Genomic DNA, 20,066 nt, shown 5'->3' with positions numbered 1-20,066 from the left:
TCACCAGGAGAAGACTATGTAGTTCCTGATGCAATTAAAATGTTTCCTTTACAATAGCCAATAAATGGCATAATCCCATCGTAATTCTACTCCATAAGAAGAGTGAAATAGCTGGACTGGAGAATTATCGGTTAATAATCCTTCTAAGTCTTCTTTATACATTCTTCACAACAATAATAACCTTTCGAATTATATAACCTCCTAGAATAGGCAGGTTTTCGCCGAAAATTTCGAACTAATGACCATTTGGTGTTCGTCGATTTTGACAACAATTAAGTTGATGGCAAACTTACTTCTCTACAAAAATGCTACAAGGTGATACAACGTCCCCTAAAGTGTTCCCCACAGTTCTAGAGTGCATTTAAACAGCTGAATTGGTCCCAAAAAGGTATAATTAAGTAATTTGTGCTTCGCAGACAATATAGTCTTTTTTCGGACAGCCTTGGAGAAATGAAACTGATGTGGAACGAATTGTAGGAGGTGTATGGAAGAGTTGGGATAAATATCAAAATGGCGAAATTAAAATTTATGACAAATCTTATTACCAGTTCTACCATCTACATTGGTGATAATGAGGTTGAGAGGGTTGACAGTTATGTATATTTTGGCCGCGAAGATTTAGGGTTAATGAAACCAGCTGTGTTGTTTATGGATACGGCTTTGGCCATTAGTTCAAGTGGTCCACGGGTCGGGCGTTTCCCATGGGACGATAGGCATTTAAAGAATGTGGCTCAGAATAACCATTGACGGGAGATGTCGAGCGTTTATCGCGAGGTGTGAAAGATGGTTCTATTAGAATTTGAATAAAGTAGCGTATCGTTGTAATTATTGCTTGGAAAAGAAAAATCTCGCTTAAAATTATTCGAAGCTTTAGGATTACTTGAAGAGAATGTAACTCGACAAGGGAGTTCACGCATATTTTCTGTAACTAGAGTTCTATAATCTCTGCCGATATGTTCGGCTCTTCCACATCGTCGCGAATTGCAAAATTTTGCGATGTGACCCGATTTTCCGCTCTGATAATAGTTCTTATTTGTTTCAACGACCCCTACATTTACGCGATTTGAACGGTTTCGATTAGTTACCTGGTTTAAATCCTCAAATGACGCGATTTCTTCTGCTTTGTTTAAAGTTAAATCTGTTTCTCGCATAAGTAAAGTCCCTGAAGGCTCTTTTCCTTTGGGTTTCTTATATTCCGATTCGCCAAACAACACCAAAACTTCCCCGCTTTAACCTGACCCGTCGCGCAACTCAAAATGTTCTGCTTCAATTTTTAATTTTTCTTCTCCCCCGAGTTTTTTTTCGTTTACCCAAGCTGTCGTCACACTATATGTGACGTCAAAATTTCAGCACTTACATTCTTAGGTTCGACATTCACTAGCATGGAAATATCTAACATTAAATAATCCAAATACTAAGGAAAAATGAAATGCGGTTTGCTACATTTTTATTGAATTAAAACTAGAAGTAGCGCTAGATCTAGAACTAGAAACATTCAGGTTTAGCCGTCTTAATGAGACGCACGACTAAACCTAAGTATATTTCTAGTTCTAGATCTAGTGTTAGTTCTAGTATTAATTATTATTCAGAGTTAGATTGTTGATCATTTTTATTGAACTAAAACTAGAACTAACACTAGACCTAGAAAGTAGACTTAGTAGAGTATTGATATTGGCCTAAATATTAAAAAATATTTCACATTTCGTTTTTATACCAAATAATTTTGTGTTTAGTTTATTAGATGCAATTAAACGACGTGTAATTAACTAAGATGATTCCGTTTGCGGCTGAGGCAGATGAATATTGAAGCAAAATTGAGTAGCTTTGAGAGATTTTTAACATTTCGTTTGACAGCCTCTCATAAATAACTATTATTTAAGGAAGTGTTGCGTATTTAAATTGTATTATATGATGCAGAATGCATGATTTCGTGTTATTAAGCCAAGGTCGCTTGCGGCCGAGGCAGTAGAACATAAATTTTGGTTTGATTACCTTTAAAAAATATTTGACATTTCGTTTGACAGTATTTTATATCAAATAATTCTTTTTAAAGTGTTGCGCGTTTAATTTGTGATATAGAATTCAATTAAACGACGTGTAATTAACTAAGCTGAGGCCGTTTGCGGCTGAGGCAGTTGAATATTGAAGCAAAATTGAATGGTTTTTAAAGATTTTTGACATTTCGTTTGACAGCACCTCATAAATATTTATTATTTAATGAAGTACTGCATATTTAAATTGTGTTATATGATGCAAAATGCATGATTTCTTTTCAATTATGCCGAGGTCGCTTGCGGCCGAGGCAGTAGAGTATTGATTTTGGTTTGATAACATTTATAAAATATGTGACATTTCGTTTGACAGTATCTTATACCAAATAATTCTTTTTTAATTACTGCACGTTTAGTTTGTGCTATAGGATGCAATTAAACGACGTGTAATAAATTAAGCCGAGATCGCTTGCAGCCGAGGCAGTACAATATTGGAGCAAAATTAAGTAACTTTGAAAAATTATTGATATTTCGCTTGACAGCACTTGATGAAATGTTTTGTATAACAAAGCGCTGCATATTTAACATGTGTTATATGATGAAGAATGCATGAGTTCGTGTTATTAAGCCGAGGTCGCTTGCGGCCGAGGCAGTAGAACATTGATTTTGGTCTGATTACCTTTAAAAAATATTTGACAGTATTTTATACCAAATACATAATTCTTTTTTAAAGTGCTGCGCGTTTAGTTTGCAATTAAACGACGTGTAACTAGCTAAGCCGAGGCAGATGAATATTGAAGCAAAATTGAGTAGCTTTGAGAGATAGTGACATTTCGTTTGACAGCATCTCATAAATAACTATTATTCAAGCAAGTGATGTAGATCATTGATTTTGACAAATATTTGACAGTATTTTATATCAAACAATGCTTTTTAAAGTGTTGCGCGTTTAATTTGTGTTAAATAATTCAATTAAACGACGTGTAATTAACTAAGCCGAGGCCGCTTGCGGCTGAGGTAGTTGAATATTGAAGCAAAATTGAGTAGTTAAGATTTTTGACATTTCGTTTGACAGCACTTCATAAATATTTATTATTTAACGAAGTGCTGCATATTTAAATTATGTTATATGAATGATTTTTATTTATACGAATGTTTCTAGCTGTACCTAGGTCTAGTGTTAGTTCTAGTTTTAATTGTTATTCAGTGCTAAATTGTTATATATTTCAAGGTGATCCGAATCTTCTTCACTTTCTCCATCACTAAAAACAATCTTCAGGTGCACTGCTAAACCCGAATATTCCTAGTTCTAAGTCCAGTGCTAGTGTTAACTCTAGTTTCAGTTGTTATTCAGCGTTAGATTGTTGTAGGTATATTTTTATTGAACTAAAACTAAAACTAACACTAAAACCAAAAACACTCGCCTTCAAATTTGAGAACATTAACAAAAATTCGCATATAAATAACATAATTACCATAAAATTAATGATTAATTTCAACCTATAATAGTATAACATTATAAATAAAAACTAAATACTTTTAAATTCATTCAAGATTTTATCACATTTTATCTTAAAATGTGACTAACTTCACATCAATTCTACCTTGCATCTGTCAAATGTCAAATGACATGGGGTCAATGTTTTTGACAGTCAATTCCCTAAAAAAAGCTGATATGTGAGAAACACACTGAAATACAACAACAAAAAAAATGGCATTTTTATGCCCAGTTCGTATACGCCGGGGGAAAAAGAAAAAACGTAAGTCAAAATCTCAATTTTTCATGTAGGTTAATAATTCAATATCAACAAAATTTATTATGAAACCACAAAAGATAAGAATTAATTAATTTTTACTATTTTTAGCTTCCGGCGCCGATGTTGATAAAGATTTAATGAAAGGAGCGTCTGGATTGACTCCAGGAATGGGTAGAATCACCGGTTCTGCTAGTATTGAAACTTTGGTTCGTGTGGGAATTGAGAAAGAACATGGTTTATCACCCGACAGTAAAATGGTTGTTTTATATGATTTTACGCCGTGTGTTGATGATGAATTAGAAGTTAAAAGAGGGCAAATTGTTAATATACTTTATCGAGAAAATGATTGGGTTTATGTAATTGGGTTAGATACACGCCAAGAAGGATTTATTCCACACTCTTATTGTACTCCTTACAATAGCCAATTAGCTGAGTTAGCTATTAAGAAAAAATTACCCAGAGATGAACAAAATGGGAATGTTGATCAACCTGAGACTACTCACGAATGGTTTTGTTATTAATATTTTATAAAAAATAATGTTTAAAAATACTTGTTTGTAGTGAAATAGCAGCTGCTGATACAAGTGATTGTGATTCATTGGGTAAAAAACAAGGAGCTGTTGCCAGTTCTCCTGTTAGTATTCATTCTGAACCAGATATGTCTCCATTTTCAAAAGATCCATCTGGGCGTTATATTGTTTTATATACTTTTATAGCGAGAGATGAAAATGATGTTTCAGTTGAACGGGGCGAATTTGTTACAGGTAATAAAAACAATAAAAAAGTAAATACCTTTTTTGTAATTTTTTTTTCTAAATAGTGTTAAATCGTGAAGACCCTGATTGGTATTGGATAGTACGTAGCGATGGGCAAGAAGGTTTTATCCCTTCTGGTTTTGTTTACCCCGCAGATAATGTCATACAAGGTCATTTAAATAATACAACAAATCAAGTAAACACCACATTTACAATTCAAAATAATACTCATCATATAACAACGCAAGGTGGTGATGATTTGAGATATCACGGTACAGAACTTGTGATGTTGTATGATTATAAAGCCCAAGCACCTGATGATTTATCCGTAAGACGTGGTGATTGGATTTATGCAGATTTAACTAATCAAACTGTGGATGGATGGTTATGGGCGTATGCCCCAAAAACTAGAAAGTATGGGTTCATACCCAAAGCTTATGCAAGACCTCCAGCTATGACTAGTTTGTAATAAAACTAGCTAGTTTTTGTAATGATTCATTTACATAGGTATTTTTTAAGATAATAAAATGGTGCCAACGTTTAATATTATGTACGCAAAAAATGCGTGTTTAAGGCTATAAAAGTAACATAGTGATATATTGTTGAATGGTATTTGAAAACCGTCCGCTTACTTATTTGTAACGTTTTTTTATACATATTTTACTAATGATTATATTTTGTACTTTTTGGTAAAATTTTTCTACTTAAAAAAATGCGTTTTAATGAAATATACTTACGAAAGTGGGGCCCATAATTTACATTCCTTTGAATGATTCGAATCCTAGGATCCATTTCCTTCTTCTACAAAACGAACTGAAATGTCTTAACAACTTGTTCTAACACGGCTTTTAGTAAATCTAACGTAAAAAACGACGTCGGTGAAATTTCGAAAACTTGACAGTACAATACTCAGTAACAACAATGTAGCCAACTTACTAATATATTCAAACACCATATCCATTTCAATATTCCTTTTATTATATAAATATAAATTATTAATATTTATTATCAATTTAAAGAATTCGTTATATTTTCTTCAAAAGTGGGTTTTCCACAAAAATTCACAATTTATATTTAATTTAATTAAAAAATTTCTAAATCACGAAAAATTAAAATCCCTAAAAAATGTCAAAATAAAGTACATAACCTCACATAGATATGAGTATTATTATTAATGCCTTAAAATCAATTTTACATAGAATGCTCCAACTCTTTTCTTTCAGCAAACGAACAATCACTAATTCTTTAAATATTTACATTAAAATCCACAATGGGATATCAAGAAATAATTAAAATAAATTATTAATATTTATCATCAATTTGAAGAATGTTTTATATTTTCTTCAAAAGTGGGTTTTCCACAAAAATTCACAATTTATATTTAATTTAATTAAAAAATTTCTAAATCACGAAAAATTAAAATCCCTAAAAAATGTCAAAATAAAGTACATAACCTCACATAGATATGAGTTTTATTATTAATGCCTTAAAATCAATTTTACATAGAATGCTCCAACTCTTTTCTTTCGGAAAACGAACAATCACTAATTCTCTAAGTATTTATATTAAAACTAGCACCGGCAACACGTTAGCTGTTGATTTAGATCCACAATGGGATATCAAGAACATCAAAGAGTTGGTGGCCCCCAAGTTGGGATTACAACCGGAGGAAGTTAAAATTATCTTCGCAGGGAAAGAATTAGGCGATTCTGTAACGATTGCGGTATATACCACTATTTAATTTCATAAACAATTTATAAGGTAAAATTGTGTTAATTTTAGGAATGTGATTTGGGGCAACAAAGTATTTTACACGCAGTTAGAAATAAAAAAAGACCAAAGTTACCTAGTCAATCTAATAGTTTATTAGAGGAATGTGAAGAAGTTGAGCAAGGTTCTAAACCTCTTTGCGAAATTTTATCTGATATTGATTTTTCAACGGAAAGTGAAACTTCATTTAATAAAAGTCAGGAAAGCGAGCAATCTAACGTGCATTTTTATGTATTTTGTCCAACTTGTAAAAGTTTTAAAAATGGAAAATTACGCGTACGTTGTCACTTTTGTAAATCAGGGGCGTTTACGGTTCATTCGGATCCTCAAAGTTGGACTGACGTATTAGAGAAAAAAAGGATAACTGGTTTATGTGAAAATGCACAAGAATTATGTGAAAATGTAAATAACCAACAAAAAAAAATTTATGATAAATAAGTTATTTTTAGATTTTAAATAATGCTGAGCCTACATTTGCTGAGTTTTATTTCAAATGTTCTGAGCATCCTTCTTTAGGTGAAAATGACCAAGCTGTGCCTTTATATTTGATACGCCCAAATTTAAGGGAAATTCCTTGCTTGGCCTGTGGGGATGTTAGGTAAATAATCTTTTTATTAATTTTTTTAGGAACATGTCTTTTGTATTTTATTCTTAGTAATCCGGTTTTTGTATTTCCTTGTCCGGATGGTCATGTAACTTGTTTAGACTGTTTCCGACAATATTCAACAACCAGATTACGCGAACGACAATTTTGGCAACATCCTGAATATGGTTATACTTTGGGATGCCCTGCGGGTTGTTCTGACTCTTTTATTACAGAAATACATCATTTTAGGCTGTTAAGTGAAGCCCATGTAAGTTAAGATACTTAAAAAATTAAGAGCTATTTTTAAAAATTTATTATTTAGTACGAACAATACCAAAGGTTTGCCACTGAGGAATATGTTTTACAAGCTGGAGGCGTTTTATGTCCACAACCCGGTTGTGGAATGGGAATTTTAGCTGATGAAGGTTGCAATAAAATAGCTTGTGTAAACGGTTGTGGTGTAAGTTTTTGTTGTATAGGATAAAAGAAGGATTTTAAGTTATTTTTTTTTGTTAAAGTATGTTTTTTGCCGATTATGTTTACAAGGTTATCACATTGGCGAATGTCAATCGTCGGAACCAACTGGGTTAAATGGGGAATGTAGTTATAATGTTGATCCAGCAAGAGCCTCTGGATCTCGTTGGGATGAAGCTTCAAGAGTTACAATTAAAGTTATTACAAAACCTTGTCCAAAATGTCGTACCCCAACAGAGAGAGATGGTAAGTGTATACACTGTGTTAATTAATTATCCTACCCGACGTCATCATTAAAAGTATGCAACCAATATCACAGTATTGGTATTGCAATATGCAAAACGTGTATTGTGCGATTTGTACTGTAATATTGGTTGCATACTTGCAATGATGACGTCGGGTACGACAATTAATTAACACACTGTAGGTATAGGTGCCCAATAAAGCTCGATGTCGATAAGTTGTTTTATTTGTTTTACAATACGTTTTTCGTTCGATTTTAAAATTAATTTATTAAGTGTATGTTGTGAAGAAGCACACCGATCAGATTATGAGCAGGAATTTAGCTTTTTTATTCAAGTCTCACGCGTTGAACAAAAATAACAAGAGGAGCTTAATTAGTTTTCTGGACTAACGGCTTATCATACACTGTGAAGGACGAAGGTTGTTGAAAATCGAAGTCGGCTCGCTAAATAGCAGTCCACAGACTAACTAGTTTCTGTATTGACCTGATCATTAGTTACTATGAACTCATAATAGATAAAAATCGATGAAACAACCAAATTAAGGAACGAACCCGAATTGGGATTGTGGAGAATTGGTTATACGACGTGGTAGCGAGGTTATTCCTTAAATTCTGAAAATAAATTACCTAAAAAGTATAATTCAATGTAATGTTGGTCACACGTTAGTTTTGTTATGGCTGTGTGGAATAAACTAATAGACAGCAAATGATAAATCATCATATCAAAGATTTGTTATCAAGAAAAAATCCTCAAAATGTTGTCTGTTATGTGTAGTGGAACTAATGTCTGGAAACGATTACTTAATTTCGGAATGCTGCTTGATCACAAGATAGACATTATGGGGATGATTAGCTTGGCTGAGGTTGTTTAATAATATCTTCCAATTACCTGTGGATAAGGTTTATTACCTGTGATAGAAGATTACGGGAAAATGGTAGTGAAGATACCTGATGTCAGCGTAAAAAACAGCCGTTTCGTTAACTTTCGACTTGATGGGTTTAATAGGGACAAGGAGAATAATACATTTCATTGATTCTACCTATAAATTCTTATACAAGCTGTCCCGAAACTCAACGTCAAGCGGGCACCGGGTGAGAGGCCAACCCATACCTGTTCTGGTAAAAATGAGAAAAAAATTCCATGTCTCTTAGTTAAGTAGTAATAGACATATTTTTGAAAACGTTAAAAATCGGTCCTGTACATCATATCTTTAGGTACTACGGTAATGTTCGCAATTTAATGGTGATTTTTTTAATAATGTATTCCTTATGAACCATCTACTGTAGAAGTCACAAGTCAATCAACAAAAATCGTTAGTTTTGCAAGAAAATATATTAATTTGATTGAGTTAAGGTTTAAAGAATTTATGTCTATCAAGTTTAACACACGATTTCTAAAAAAAGAAGTAGTACAACACCCTTGGCAAGTAATTTTAAAAGATGACCTGTTTAGTCAAGTTTTCAAAATGGTACAACACTTGCCATTTTTCTTATCATAAAAAATATTATTGCCTGTTTTTCTGCAGAAAACACGTTATTTAAAAAATTCATGCTTGTGTATGTTATTTGTATTTACTTTTTATTTCCTCTTAACTTTGTTAGAAGATGTGCCAGTCAATATCTACGAACTACAAAATGTGGTTTCAACAAGATGTGTCTTGCAAAAAGACTCTTTCAAATAAGGTTAACCCAAAGACAAAATTAAACAAACAAATTTATTTATTATTAGTTTTATAGCATTATTTTCTTAAACCTAAGGCAAATGCTCCAATTATTTGCCGTCGGCACTAATACAAGCTCTGCATCGTCACAGAAAAGATCTTTTTGCATTTATTTCTTCTGCTGCTGTATAAATATTGTGGCGCAGTTCGGCAAGATTTTCAATAGGTTTTTAATACACTGTTTCTTTTATGCAATCCTAATAAGAAAATCAAGGGGATTTAAACCCAAAGAATGAGGATTCCACGTAATCGAACGCCCAATCCATCTTTCTGGATATTCTATATGCAATCCCGTACAGGATAAGCATAATGAGCTGGGCAACCATCTTGTTGAAACCACATTTCTCTGCTGATATTGAGTGGCACATCTTCTAATAAAGTTGTTAAATCATTTTGGAGCAAATAGTTTTTGGCAGGAAAACAGGTAATAATATTTTTTAGGAAAAGAAAAATGGTGTTATACCATTTTGGGATCTTGACTACACAGGACATCTTTTAAAATAACTTTCCAAGGGTGTTGTACTAGTCCTTTGTTTAGAAATCGTGTGTCAAACTTAATAGACATAAATTCTTTCAACCTTAATTCAATCAAACTGATACTTTTTCTTGCAAAACTAACGACTTTTGTTGTTCGATTTGTGACTGCTATAGTAGCATGGTTCATGAGGAATACATAATTAAAAAAATCACTATTAAATTGCGAACATTTCTCACCGTAGTACCTAAAGATACGATGTACGGGAACGATTTTTAACATTTTCAAAAATATGTCTATTACCACTTTTTTCTTATTTTTACCAGAACAGGTATGGGTTGGCTTTTCACCCGGTGCCCGCTTGACGTTGAGTTTCGGGACACCCTGTATAAAATACTTACTAGAGCACTGCACGAGTACCTACAGCATGGCATGAATATGAGTACGAATACTCGTCAGACGATTATCTCGTGTGTACTTGTACGCATCAAGCATTTTTGTACTCGCATCATTTTGCATCGGTATCGGCGAGATTTTGTTTATGCTGAAGGAATGTATATTGTATGAGATATTTATAGGATGGTGAGAAATGAGACATTAGACAAATTCAAAACAGAAAGTACACATTACATAAAAAGAGAATATAACAAAAAGTTTCTTTTCTAGTATGTAGTTTATTCTATACAATAATAACGCCTATACGAAGAAAGTAAAGTTAAAAGTTAAGTAGTGTTGTTAAATACCCGGGTATTTATTTTCAAGGGTAAATTTCCGGGATATATACCCGGGGGTATTTACCCAAGATCGGTATTTAGAGGTATTTATAAAATTTAATTTAAATTGAGTTGATGGCAGTTTTGCAAGCACTTCAAGAATGCAGACTCGATTGTGACTCTCTTGCCTTTACAATGACTTTTTAGTCTCGCCAGATTTGCCCGGCATCTTTGTTCTCTTTGAAATCTTTGTTCAATCTCTTTCTTCTGTTATTATTCCCACTTTCACATTCTTCCCAGACTCTTCCTCCTGTTTCTTCCATTAAAGACTTCTTTCCAGTTTTCTTTCTTTCTGCCCAGTTTCCTTTTTGTTCGTCTGTTTCTGTTAAGCTCTTCACCAAGTATTCTTCTTTTATCAACCTCCTTCATGATTTCCAAACTTTTGTCCAAGTCTCTTTTTTCTCTCTCCTGTCGCTTGAGTGTAATCAATGATTCGTCCTATTGTAAAAGGTTATCTGATAAAAAATAAAGTTATTTTACCCAAGTCATATAGATTAATTTTGCTTAGAAATGTCAATCATCTCGGAAAGGAATGTTGGAGGTGGTTAGTTTTCTTTTGAAATGGCAATCATCTGGGTAAAAAATGTGAGATGAGGTCAGTTTTTGTTTAGAAATGTCAATTATACCATGAAGGAATGTTAGATTAGGTTAGTTTTCTTTTAGAATTTTAATTATCCCGACAACATATCAAAATACATTACAATTGATAAGGTTGGTGGGTAAAGCGATCAATATATTAAATTACTTTTGATCGCTTTACCCACCAACCTTATCGTATTAAATTTTTTTGCGATCAATAATTCCGCCAGCGTTTTCCAATATATTACAAAGTCACAATACACGGAAACATTTACATATGCCAATCTATTTTGTATGTAAATTTTGCAATTTGCGTGTGAGAATTATCTTGAGTGTTTCCACATCTTTTAAATGTACTTCGTAAAACCGGTGCAGTTCCGAACAGATAGCTTCTGTTTGAGTGCAGACATGAACGTGATCTAGAAGAAGTGGAAGCTATTTTACAGTCGGGAGAATGTTTGAAAGTATATCAAACTTAGCATTGACGCGTTGATGGTTTGAAGAAAATACAAATACCATTGTGGGGAAAAACTTTGTGAAATTTGCTGTTGATGTGTAGTTTAATTACGATACACTTATTGTACTGTATGTAAACTTGTTACAAAGTGATGTTGATGAGTTACTGGAGGAGATTTCTTTAGCTATTGTAGCTGCGTGCATTATCAACATGAGGGAGCAATAATATTGGGGCTCAGTAGTTGTCATGTAGGAGATAGGGTGATTTGATCCAATTCTTTGGTGACCAACGTCCCACACAACATTTCGTTACATTTTGTTTATTGGATTGGATAAAAAATGAAGTTTACAAAGACAAAATCAATACTCGTGAGGAATCGGTGGCTCGCATTTTAAACAGTGGTGCTTGCACACTATGGCGATGGATAATCTTAGAACTGCTAAATTTGTGATCTTAAACAAAACTGGTTTATGTATTCTGTTTATTGATGTTTTAATCCCTAAATCATTCTACATAAGTTTAGTTAGTTTACGTCCTTATTTTTGTTTATATTTTTAGGTGGTTGTATGCATATGGTTTGTACAAGAGCTGGTTGTGAATTTCATTGGTGTTGGGTTTGCCAAACACCTTGGACGAGAGATTGCATGAGTAACCATTGGTTTGGTTAAATTACCAAAAAGATATTGTTATCTTTAATAAATTGTTGTATATTTTTACAATAAATTCATACCCCTATTGACTTGAAACAAAAAAAGTAGTTATTGTTTAGTTACTATATGTAAATAATTTTGTTCTTTTGAAACTGACATTGTCATTTGTCTTAATTGTTTTTATAAACAATAAACCAAATAATAGATAACACAGTTTCTTTAACAGTTTATAATAAAAGTACATATACCCTAAAATAATAACAATATAAAACAAATAAATAATGGAGTTTCAATTTCCTGTTATCGCAAGTAAGTATTTTTTCGATTTCTAAATTTTGTCATATTCACGTCATCACCGTTCTTGAATTGAAGGGTTTATTGCAAGAACCGGCAAAGATCATTATTTAGGTAAACTAAGATAATAACACTTTCTTGTATATCTTGATATTAAACTATTCGACAAAATAATATGAATAATAGTAAAGTTTTGTCAATTAAAGATTAAGTCCACAAATTTTAAAGTTAACGAATTTTGAATATTTGGCTCATAAACATATTGTTTATTGTTTTAATTTGTGTTCTTGTTCCTTTATAAATCTTTTATTGAATGTTTTTGACTGATATTGTGACAAGATACCTGAAGATGATGGTAAAATCGTCGAAACCGGTGCGTATTCATTGTTAAAAAAATTTTTAAGACGTGAAAATACAACTTTTTATAGGCAGATTGATATACAAGAAATTTTATTATTTTAGTTTATTAATTAAATTTATAGTTAATTTATACAAAAATTGATTCTTTAGAATATGAAGAAGCAGAAAATATAAAAATCCCTCGTCCTGCAAATGCTTTTATGTTATATGCGAATCACAACAGAAAAAAATTGGCTCAAATGTACCCTTTAGAATCAAATAAAGAAATAAGTAAACGTTTGGGAACAAGCTGGAAGGAATTGGATAACGTTGAAAAATTAAAATATTACGATTTAGCCAAGAAAGTTGACGCTGAACACAAAAAGAAATATCCAGGTATGTATTTCTTATTAGATTGTAATTGCGCACGCGTGGTATTTAATACCAAAGCTTTATTTGAATAGTGTTCGTAATATAACAATAGCGTTCTCGAAAATCAATATGTCTAATTACACCTCAAATTACGATTGGTATCGACAGATTTACGTAATTGCGGGGGACCGCATAACATCCTTTTTAGACCTGCATCCGACACGTTAAATCGTACTAAAGTTATGCAAAATGGTAAAGTTCGGCGCGAGGATTAAGTTGTTAAATCCCCGTGGATTATATACAAAGTTTAGATTGTTTGAAGAAACCGTTGCAATTACCTTAAAACCTTATATTTATAGGTAAAGTTAATTATTAACACTTTTTGAATAAGCGCCATCTAGATGTGGCGAAAAACTTCTTTTTCGAAATTTATGTGTTAATTTGGGATTAATTTTGAAAATTATAGATGGCGTAATTGCAGAAAGTTTTTTTTAACAGATTAAGATCGTGGCGTTTGGGGGCAGATAGAAAAAAGCGTGTGCCCCCCTTGGAGTATCGATTTCCAGGTCCGCTCCTCTTTTTTTGTCCGCAAAAAAAGGCCCGTAATGATTTTTCTGGCGGCAGGCGCACGGACGAATCCCTCAGCAGGCGTGGCTAAATCGCGCTGGTTAGTTCGATTTTAAACGTCGTGAGCGGCGCGCAATTCGAACGGATCGAACACCATAGCATGCAGGATTATCCCCCGGATTCTAGCCGGGTGCCGTTTTATTTACGACCATCGTTCCGACGATTTATCCGGGAATACCGTACGGATCCGCAGCGCTAAAAGTTTTGTTCGTTTGACGGTGCGCACACCTGCGCCTGTGTGTCGACGGCGCGATCGACCGATTGGATCCCCCGAGGGAACGTATTTCTTGTCTCCTCGGGCGATGATCTGAAGCTATATCTGTCAATCTCAAAAAAGAAAATTGCTAGTGTGGAAAATTGTTCTCTTTGTTATATTCCTTTCAAAGAAAACAAAAAGGAAATGATTCTGAATTGCAGTCTTATTTATTTCTTTAATAACAACATACTTTTTTCTTTCCCAAATCCGAAACAACTTAATCAACATACTTATCAAAACATTAAACTTTGTTTAGACAATTTTAATTAAAAAGTTTCCCATTTCACTATACAGGGTGTTTCATAATATATGCGCAGGACTGCAGGATGTGATAGCTTGTCCAAAAATTTGAAAAAAAGTTTCTATCAACTTACCCTCTAAAATGCACCATTTTCGAGATACAGCGCGTTGAAATTTAATTAAAAAAATTCGTTTTTTGCGAATATCTCCGGAAGCGTTTATCGTACACAAAACAGCTTTTGTAAGCATTTCGTATTCATAATAAGCTAAGTTTTTAACAATTTCATACATAATGCATATAAATCAAGTTGTCCAATAAAACACAAAAAAGCACAATTCAATGTGCCTTGGTGGACCTTGAAAAACAGCGAGTCATGGTTAGAAGACTATACAGGGTGAGTCAGAAAGAATGGGAAATCCGAATACCATAGACACTAGACACCAAAATATGACGATTTAACCTCACATCTCTTATACAAATGTCTTTTTGTGCTATTAACATAAAATTTGGTAGTTATATGTTTTCGACCATGAGAAATATGTCTTGTAAACTTCATCAGTGAACAGAATCTTGTCAAGAAAATATTCATTTTCGCGTAATTTGTTTTGTAAAAAGTGGGCATAATGGATTTTCTGCAACTCGAACCACGATCACTTCTTCTTCGTTGCCGCAAATTTTTTTTGCGGAGCAGCAGCCCGAAGTGCTGCTAAACTATTAAAATTTTTTTGAGCAAAACAAATCATATCTCTCTTATCACTATTAGAAAACTCATGATGTCGTGGCATTTTCAAATTAGTAATAACTTTATTGTTGCTAAAAATGATTATTGCACACGAAAATTTGATCAATGTTAACAATTAACAAGCAATTGTCGAAACATGAGCGGAAAAATAAGCTTATTATACATTTAACCATTTAAAATAATTCGAAAACCGATAGACTTAGACAATTTAAATAAGAGTACATCTTTTATCTAAAATTGAATGCTCTTTGTGATTTGTAGCTCTTATTGGTCATAGCTCGATAGCTAAAAAACTTATGATTTGATTTATCAAACGAGCAGTGTGTATCTAGCGCCCTCTACTAGCAATAACAAAACAAATTTCAAATTCGTATTTTTCATTCGCCAAATTTTATGTTAATAGTACAAAAAGCTTCAAAATTATCAAGAATTTAACTTTCAACACCCTGTGCTTCGAAAACCACTGACATTTGTATAAGAGATGTTAGGTTAAATCATCATATTTTGGCATATCCGGTATTCGGATTTTCCATTATTTCTGACTCACCCTGCATAATAAAGTCAGGCATTCAAAACTCGAGCAAACATGGGATCTCTATAGGACAGCCCTAACGGAATATAACTTGGCTATCCGCAAAGCCAAAAGAAAAACCTGGCGCAGCTTCTGTGAAGGCATAGACAATACGCCTACAGTTGCTCGTCTGCATAAGATCTTGGCAAAAGATCACAACACTGATCTAGGCTACCTATGCAAACAAGACGGTATGAGGATGCTAAGGAATCGTTGGAGCTCCTATTGAGTACACACTTTCCCTCCTCAAAAGTCTGCCCCCCCCGCAGATGGCGACCCTGAAGTAATGGACATAACCCGTCCATCAGGTTTCATTTTTACACCTAACAGAGTAAGCTGGACTATCTCTAATTTCAAGCCCCTAATTTCTAATTTTGCAACATAATTCGGAACACTCCGAGAATATTCCTGCGTGTTAGACAGTCAATGGGTGGGTTGAATAAAAAAGTAGGGAATGCTAATGCTTGAGAAAAAAGAATTTACTGCATAGCAAATACTTTCGGATTTAGTTCCGGTAGAATTTACTCACATATGTAGTACGAACTATGCCATTTAAAGTAAATACTACTAGTAGGAAGTAAATAGTTTTAAGGAGTAGTACGCACTTCAAAAGTGCAACAACATAATTGGATGTATAGATGAATTGTGCCATATATGGCTAATCCAGGCCATGAAGCATCAACACTCGTAAATATCTCTTTCGCATTACATGTTGTTTGAACATTAATTCTACACACTCCTTTTTGGTTAACGTATTCATCTCCGTGAATTACTGGTTTTAAAATCTTTATATGGGTGCAGTCAATTGCTCCAATAACATTGAGTATATGACTGTTAGCAGCCCATCTTCAGTTTAATTCTTCACGAGTTGCAGGATATTTTATCCAAACATTTCTTTTATTACACATGTGACTGGAAACTTTTTTGACAATTTTGGATACTGTTGAATGGGGAATCCCTAAATCCATGCCAACACCTATTTGAAATCCTGGGTCTCCTTAATAAATGTATAAAATGATAAGTAAAGTGATATGTGTAAAATCAAATTGAAACTCACCAAGACTTCTCAGGTACACTTCCATCTGTTGAACTTTTGATAATCCGCCACTTCTGCTATCGGTTTCCTCTGGTATAAAATGGTTAGCTAGCCACACAACGTTTCCTCTGGTAAATCTAATAGAAGAATTACATTTCTATAACACGAATTATATATACACTGTTGGAAATAATTCACGAGTACACCCTGTATAATCTGAACGCGTGTGTCTAGCGCTATGAAATTTGGTATGGAAGTAGTACTAAAGTAGTGTAACTTACCCTCACATGGAGAGCGGTGCAACTCTGCTGGGAGGGGATACATCAATAGCCATGTTTAATACTGTAGCATCGTTGCAAGATTAACGAAGCTGGCGTTTCATAAGCAACCGTTGAAATAGAGTAGTACATGCTACTTTGTACCATGTACTACGATTTTCCACGCAACAAACTACTGATAAAGTAACTTCCGGGAAATATCGAAGTATTTACTGCAATTAGTAGAACCTGCTTCATAATCATAGAAACGTCGAAGAACTGCTGCATTGAAGCTAACTAAAAATTTTTATTTAAAAAAATTGACCATGTTTTTCAACATAAAACTTGATTTTTCTAGAAAACGGTCAACTTTAGAGCTCACGTAGGTATTTTTTTTGTGTAGAAAACATTGACGGTTGAAATGGGAATCAAAACCGTACTTTCTCCAGTGGCGTAGAAATTGGGGAGAAAAACCACCACTACCCCTTCAAAATCTTCACCAATTACTTAGCATATTATAAGTAGAAAATGCTTATAAGCTGTTTTCTGTACGATAAACGGTTCCGGCGATATTCGCAAAAAACGATTTTTTTATTAAATTTCAACACCCTGTATCTCGAAAATGTTGCATTATAGAGAGTAAGTTGATAGAAACTTTTTTTCAAATTTTTGGACAATCTGTTATATCCTGAAGTCCTGCGCATATATTATGAAACACCCTGTATAATACCCTTACTAAATTTAACCCTGAGTAATCAACAAACAAATCTAAAAGTGATTCAATTTTAAAATTTTTCAAATTCACACCACAATAAGTTTTGAAACTAACTATAAGTAAAAATCCATCCTGCAAATTGCCATACTAGCTGCGAAGTATTGATGTATCGGCTTCCATAGGGTGCTGTTGGCTCCTTGCGCAGGTTGTGTGGGTGTGTGATGCGCCATCGACCGTTATCAGAGGTTCTCCTGGCCCCCAAAGCTTTCAAACTCAACATGCATCAGCACCTATCATACTTAGATAACACAAAAATTATCAATTTTCTGTTCAATAAAGCCCGGAAAAATGTTTCAAAACGTATTTTGTTTTGAAAAAGTTTAAGAAAATAAACTTGGAGGTATAAAAACTTTTTGGATAAAGGGGGAGTCTTCGATAAACGGTTAAACGCTGGTTCCATTCATGATTTCCACACGCGCCGTGGAGTTCCTCGCAAACTTTAACGGAGACGGAGAGATTGAAGCGAAGAGAGACGGAGTTTTCCCAACTCAATCGCGACAACAGGTTGCATTTTCGAATTATTATAAACGCAATCTTCGCTTGACATTTCGAGGGAATTATTTCCTCTAGATAAAGTGGTTTATGAAAAACGCGGAGGAAGTTGACGGGAACGTTGTGAAAGGGTTTTTAGGATGAAATTTGTTTGCCTTCCTGCGGCATTAGTAAGGATATTTCCTGGGAGCAGTCGAGCGGATCGTCACCATGGCTACGCGGGAACGAAAAAGACTAATGTCGTACCCTTGGGAGGCGAGTGTAATTAGGCCCTGACCTAAATAATGCAGTCAATTTGATATGACACCTTGGTTAATCCTAAGGCTAATAGAGATCAAGACAAATATATTCTTAATATTTTTCATTCAAACTTAAAAATTTTTGAGATATTGATATTCTGCCCATTTAACTTTTGCAATTTATCTCATATGTTGATGATTTTTTTGAATCAACATCAGTTCTAAAGTTTACTACATATTTCTGAATATTGTTTCCCCCCTTATCTTAAATTTTAGTTTCATTGAAGTTGCAGGCACCGTTTCATACATAATCGACCTTGCCGCCCCCTTCACGCTTTGTTATCCCTTATTGACCCTATAAATAAGACATTTACTTTTTTTCATATGGATATGAATTTTCTTTATCACCACTTGATAATCAACACAACAATACTATCGTAAATATTTTTTTAGAATTTCTAATTTTATCACCAGGTGATAGAGAGCAATAAAGTAAGCTTCGTTATATTTCAGATGTAAATGTTGATAATTTATTAACTCACTGTGTTGTGAGTGTTTTTTTTTGTTGTGAATTCATTGTGTTACTTTGCGTATTACTTAAACAATTAATTTCGTTTAACTAGCTCACAATGGGGTATTAAATTATAAATTTTGTTGTTTTCGAGGTTGAAAGCAGTGAATGCGCTTTGCGAGGTCTGTATTTTAACCTCGGTAGATGTTTACATATTGTCGACCATCTTTGTAATGTAATTCATAGTTTTGTGCGAAAATTAGTTGCATCAATGACCTTCATTAATGAACTCTAAAATATTTTGTGTCATAGGATTATTTTTATTTTTAAGTTATAAGCCACTTTGTTATAAAATCGCTTGTGCATAAAGTTTTGTTGATTTATTATAAACAATTTTCGCCCATAACATTTACTTTCTAGTATTATAATGAAAATTATTATCCATAAACGTTAATTTAGAAGTTTGGGGAATACTATACAAAAAATGCGAAATAGTTTTTCTATACAATTTTTATAAATAGCATCGTTTTTAATTTTTAAGGTACACACATTTTTGTTAAAACTGTTTGAAATTTAAAATATTTTGGAATGCGCTAGGTTGGTAATAGTCATAGTTGAGTTCCAATTGTTGGCGGATTGCATTTTGTTGAGTCCTTATAAATATTTGTCATAAACAACATTTTTCATTTGCATTGTTACTTTTTAACTTATCATACATGTGTTTATTTAAAAAAATCGCAAAATTTAGAGGTTTAACAATTTATTATAACTTCAAATTCGGAATGGTTGGAAAGAAATTGTTTGTGTATTATGTTTTTATGATTTATTACAAATAGTTTTCATTAGATCATTGTCATCCACAGATTTCTAATTTCGAGTTAAAAGCATTTTTGTTGTCAAATGTATCAAAATTGATATGTTTTTGATTTTAAATTCACTAGGTTGGTAATAATCATAGTTGGGTTATTATAGGTTACGAATTGTGTTTTATTCATCCACTACAAACGATTTTCATTTATTACATTAATTAGTGGCACTTTTAGTTTTTGAGTTATAATAGCAATTATTATCTAACAACGCCA

At 33.2% G+C, this 20,066-nt stretch overlaps 4 protein-coding genes across 5 annotated transcripts in view; 3 read left to right on the top strand and 1 right to left on the bottom strand.

Moving 5' to 3' along the window:
- The window catches only part of LOC111417814 (tudor domain containing protein), a 35,573-nt gene extending 30,130 nt beyond the window's left edge, over positions 1–5,443 (bottom strand). Inside the window, exon 1 of the mRNA XM_023050195.2 lies at positions 5,241–5,443. Within this exon, the coding sequence (XP_022905963.2) occupies positions 5,241–5,295 (55 nt within the window). The 5' untranslated portion in view covers positions 5,296–5,443. The remainder of the gene's footprint in view (positions 1–5,240) is intronic.
- LOC111417816 (Dachs ligand with SH3s) lies at positions 3,601–5,173 on the top strand. The gene is made up of 4 exons (XM_023050198.2): positions 3,601–3,751; positions 3,857–4,256; positions 4,310–4,512; positions 4,569–5,173. Exons 1-4 carry the CDS (start codon positions 3,703–3,705, stop codon positions 4,970–4,972), a joined length of 1,056 nt encoding a protein of 351 aa, XP_022905966.1. The 5' UTR covers positions 3,601–3,702; the 3' UTR covers positions 4,973–5,173.
- A 495-nt stretch (positions 5,444–5,938) lies between the features above and the next one.
- LOC111417809 (E3 ubiquitin-protein ligase parkin) lies at positions 5,939–12,441 on the top strand. Its single transcript, XM_023050188.2, has 7 exons — positions 5,939–6,226; positions 6,286–6,675; positions 6,723–6,871; positions 6,929–7,127; positions 7,182–7,319; positions 7,378–7,579; positions 12,141–12,441. The coding sequence occupies exons 1-7, from the start codon at positions 5,969–5,971 to the stop codon at positions 12,248–12,250; spliced, it is 1,446 nt and encodes a 481-aa protein (XP_022905956.2). The 5' UTR covers positions 5,939–5,968; the 3' UTR covers positions 12,251–12,441.
- LOC111417811 (transcription factor Sox-1a-like) overlaps positions 12,427–20,066 on the top strand; it is a 35,955-nt gene continuing 28,315 nt past the window's right edge. Inside the window, exons 1-2 of one of the 2 annotated variants that reach the window (XM_023050189.2) lie at positions 12,427–12,541; positions 13,037–13,261. In XM_023050189.2, the coding sequence (XP_022905957.2) occupies positions 12,514–12,541; positions 13,037–13,261 (253 nt within the window). In that variant the 5' untranslated portion in view covers positions 12,427–12,513. The other variant, XM_071196498.1, reaches the window with a different exon arrangement.

This window comes from Onthophagus taurus, chromosome 6 (genome assembly GCF_036711975.1).
Source record: "Onthophagus taurus isolate NC chromosome 6, IU_Otau_3.0, whole genome shotgun sequence".
Classification (NCBI taxonomy): domain Eukaryota; kingdom Metazoa; phylum Arthropoda; class Insecta; order Coleoptera; family Scarabaeidae; genus Onthophagus; species Onthophagus taurus.
The sequence above is the reverse complement of the archived record's forward strand: the minus strand, read 5'-3'. Positions and strand labels throughout refer to the sequence as shown.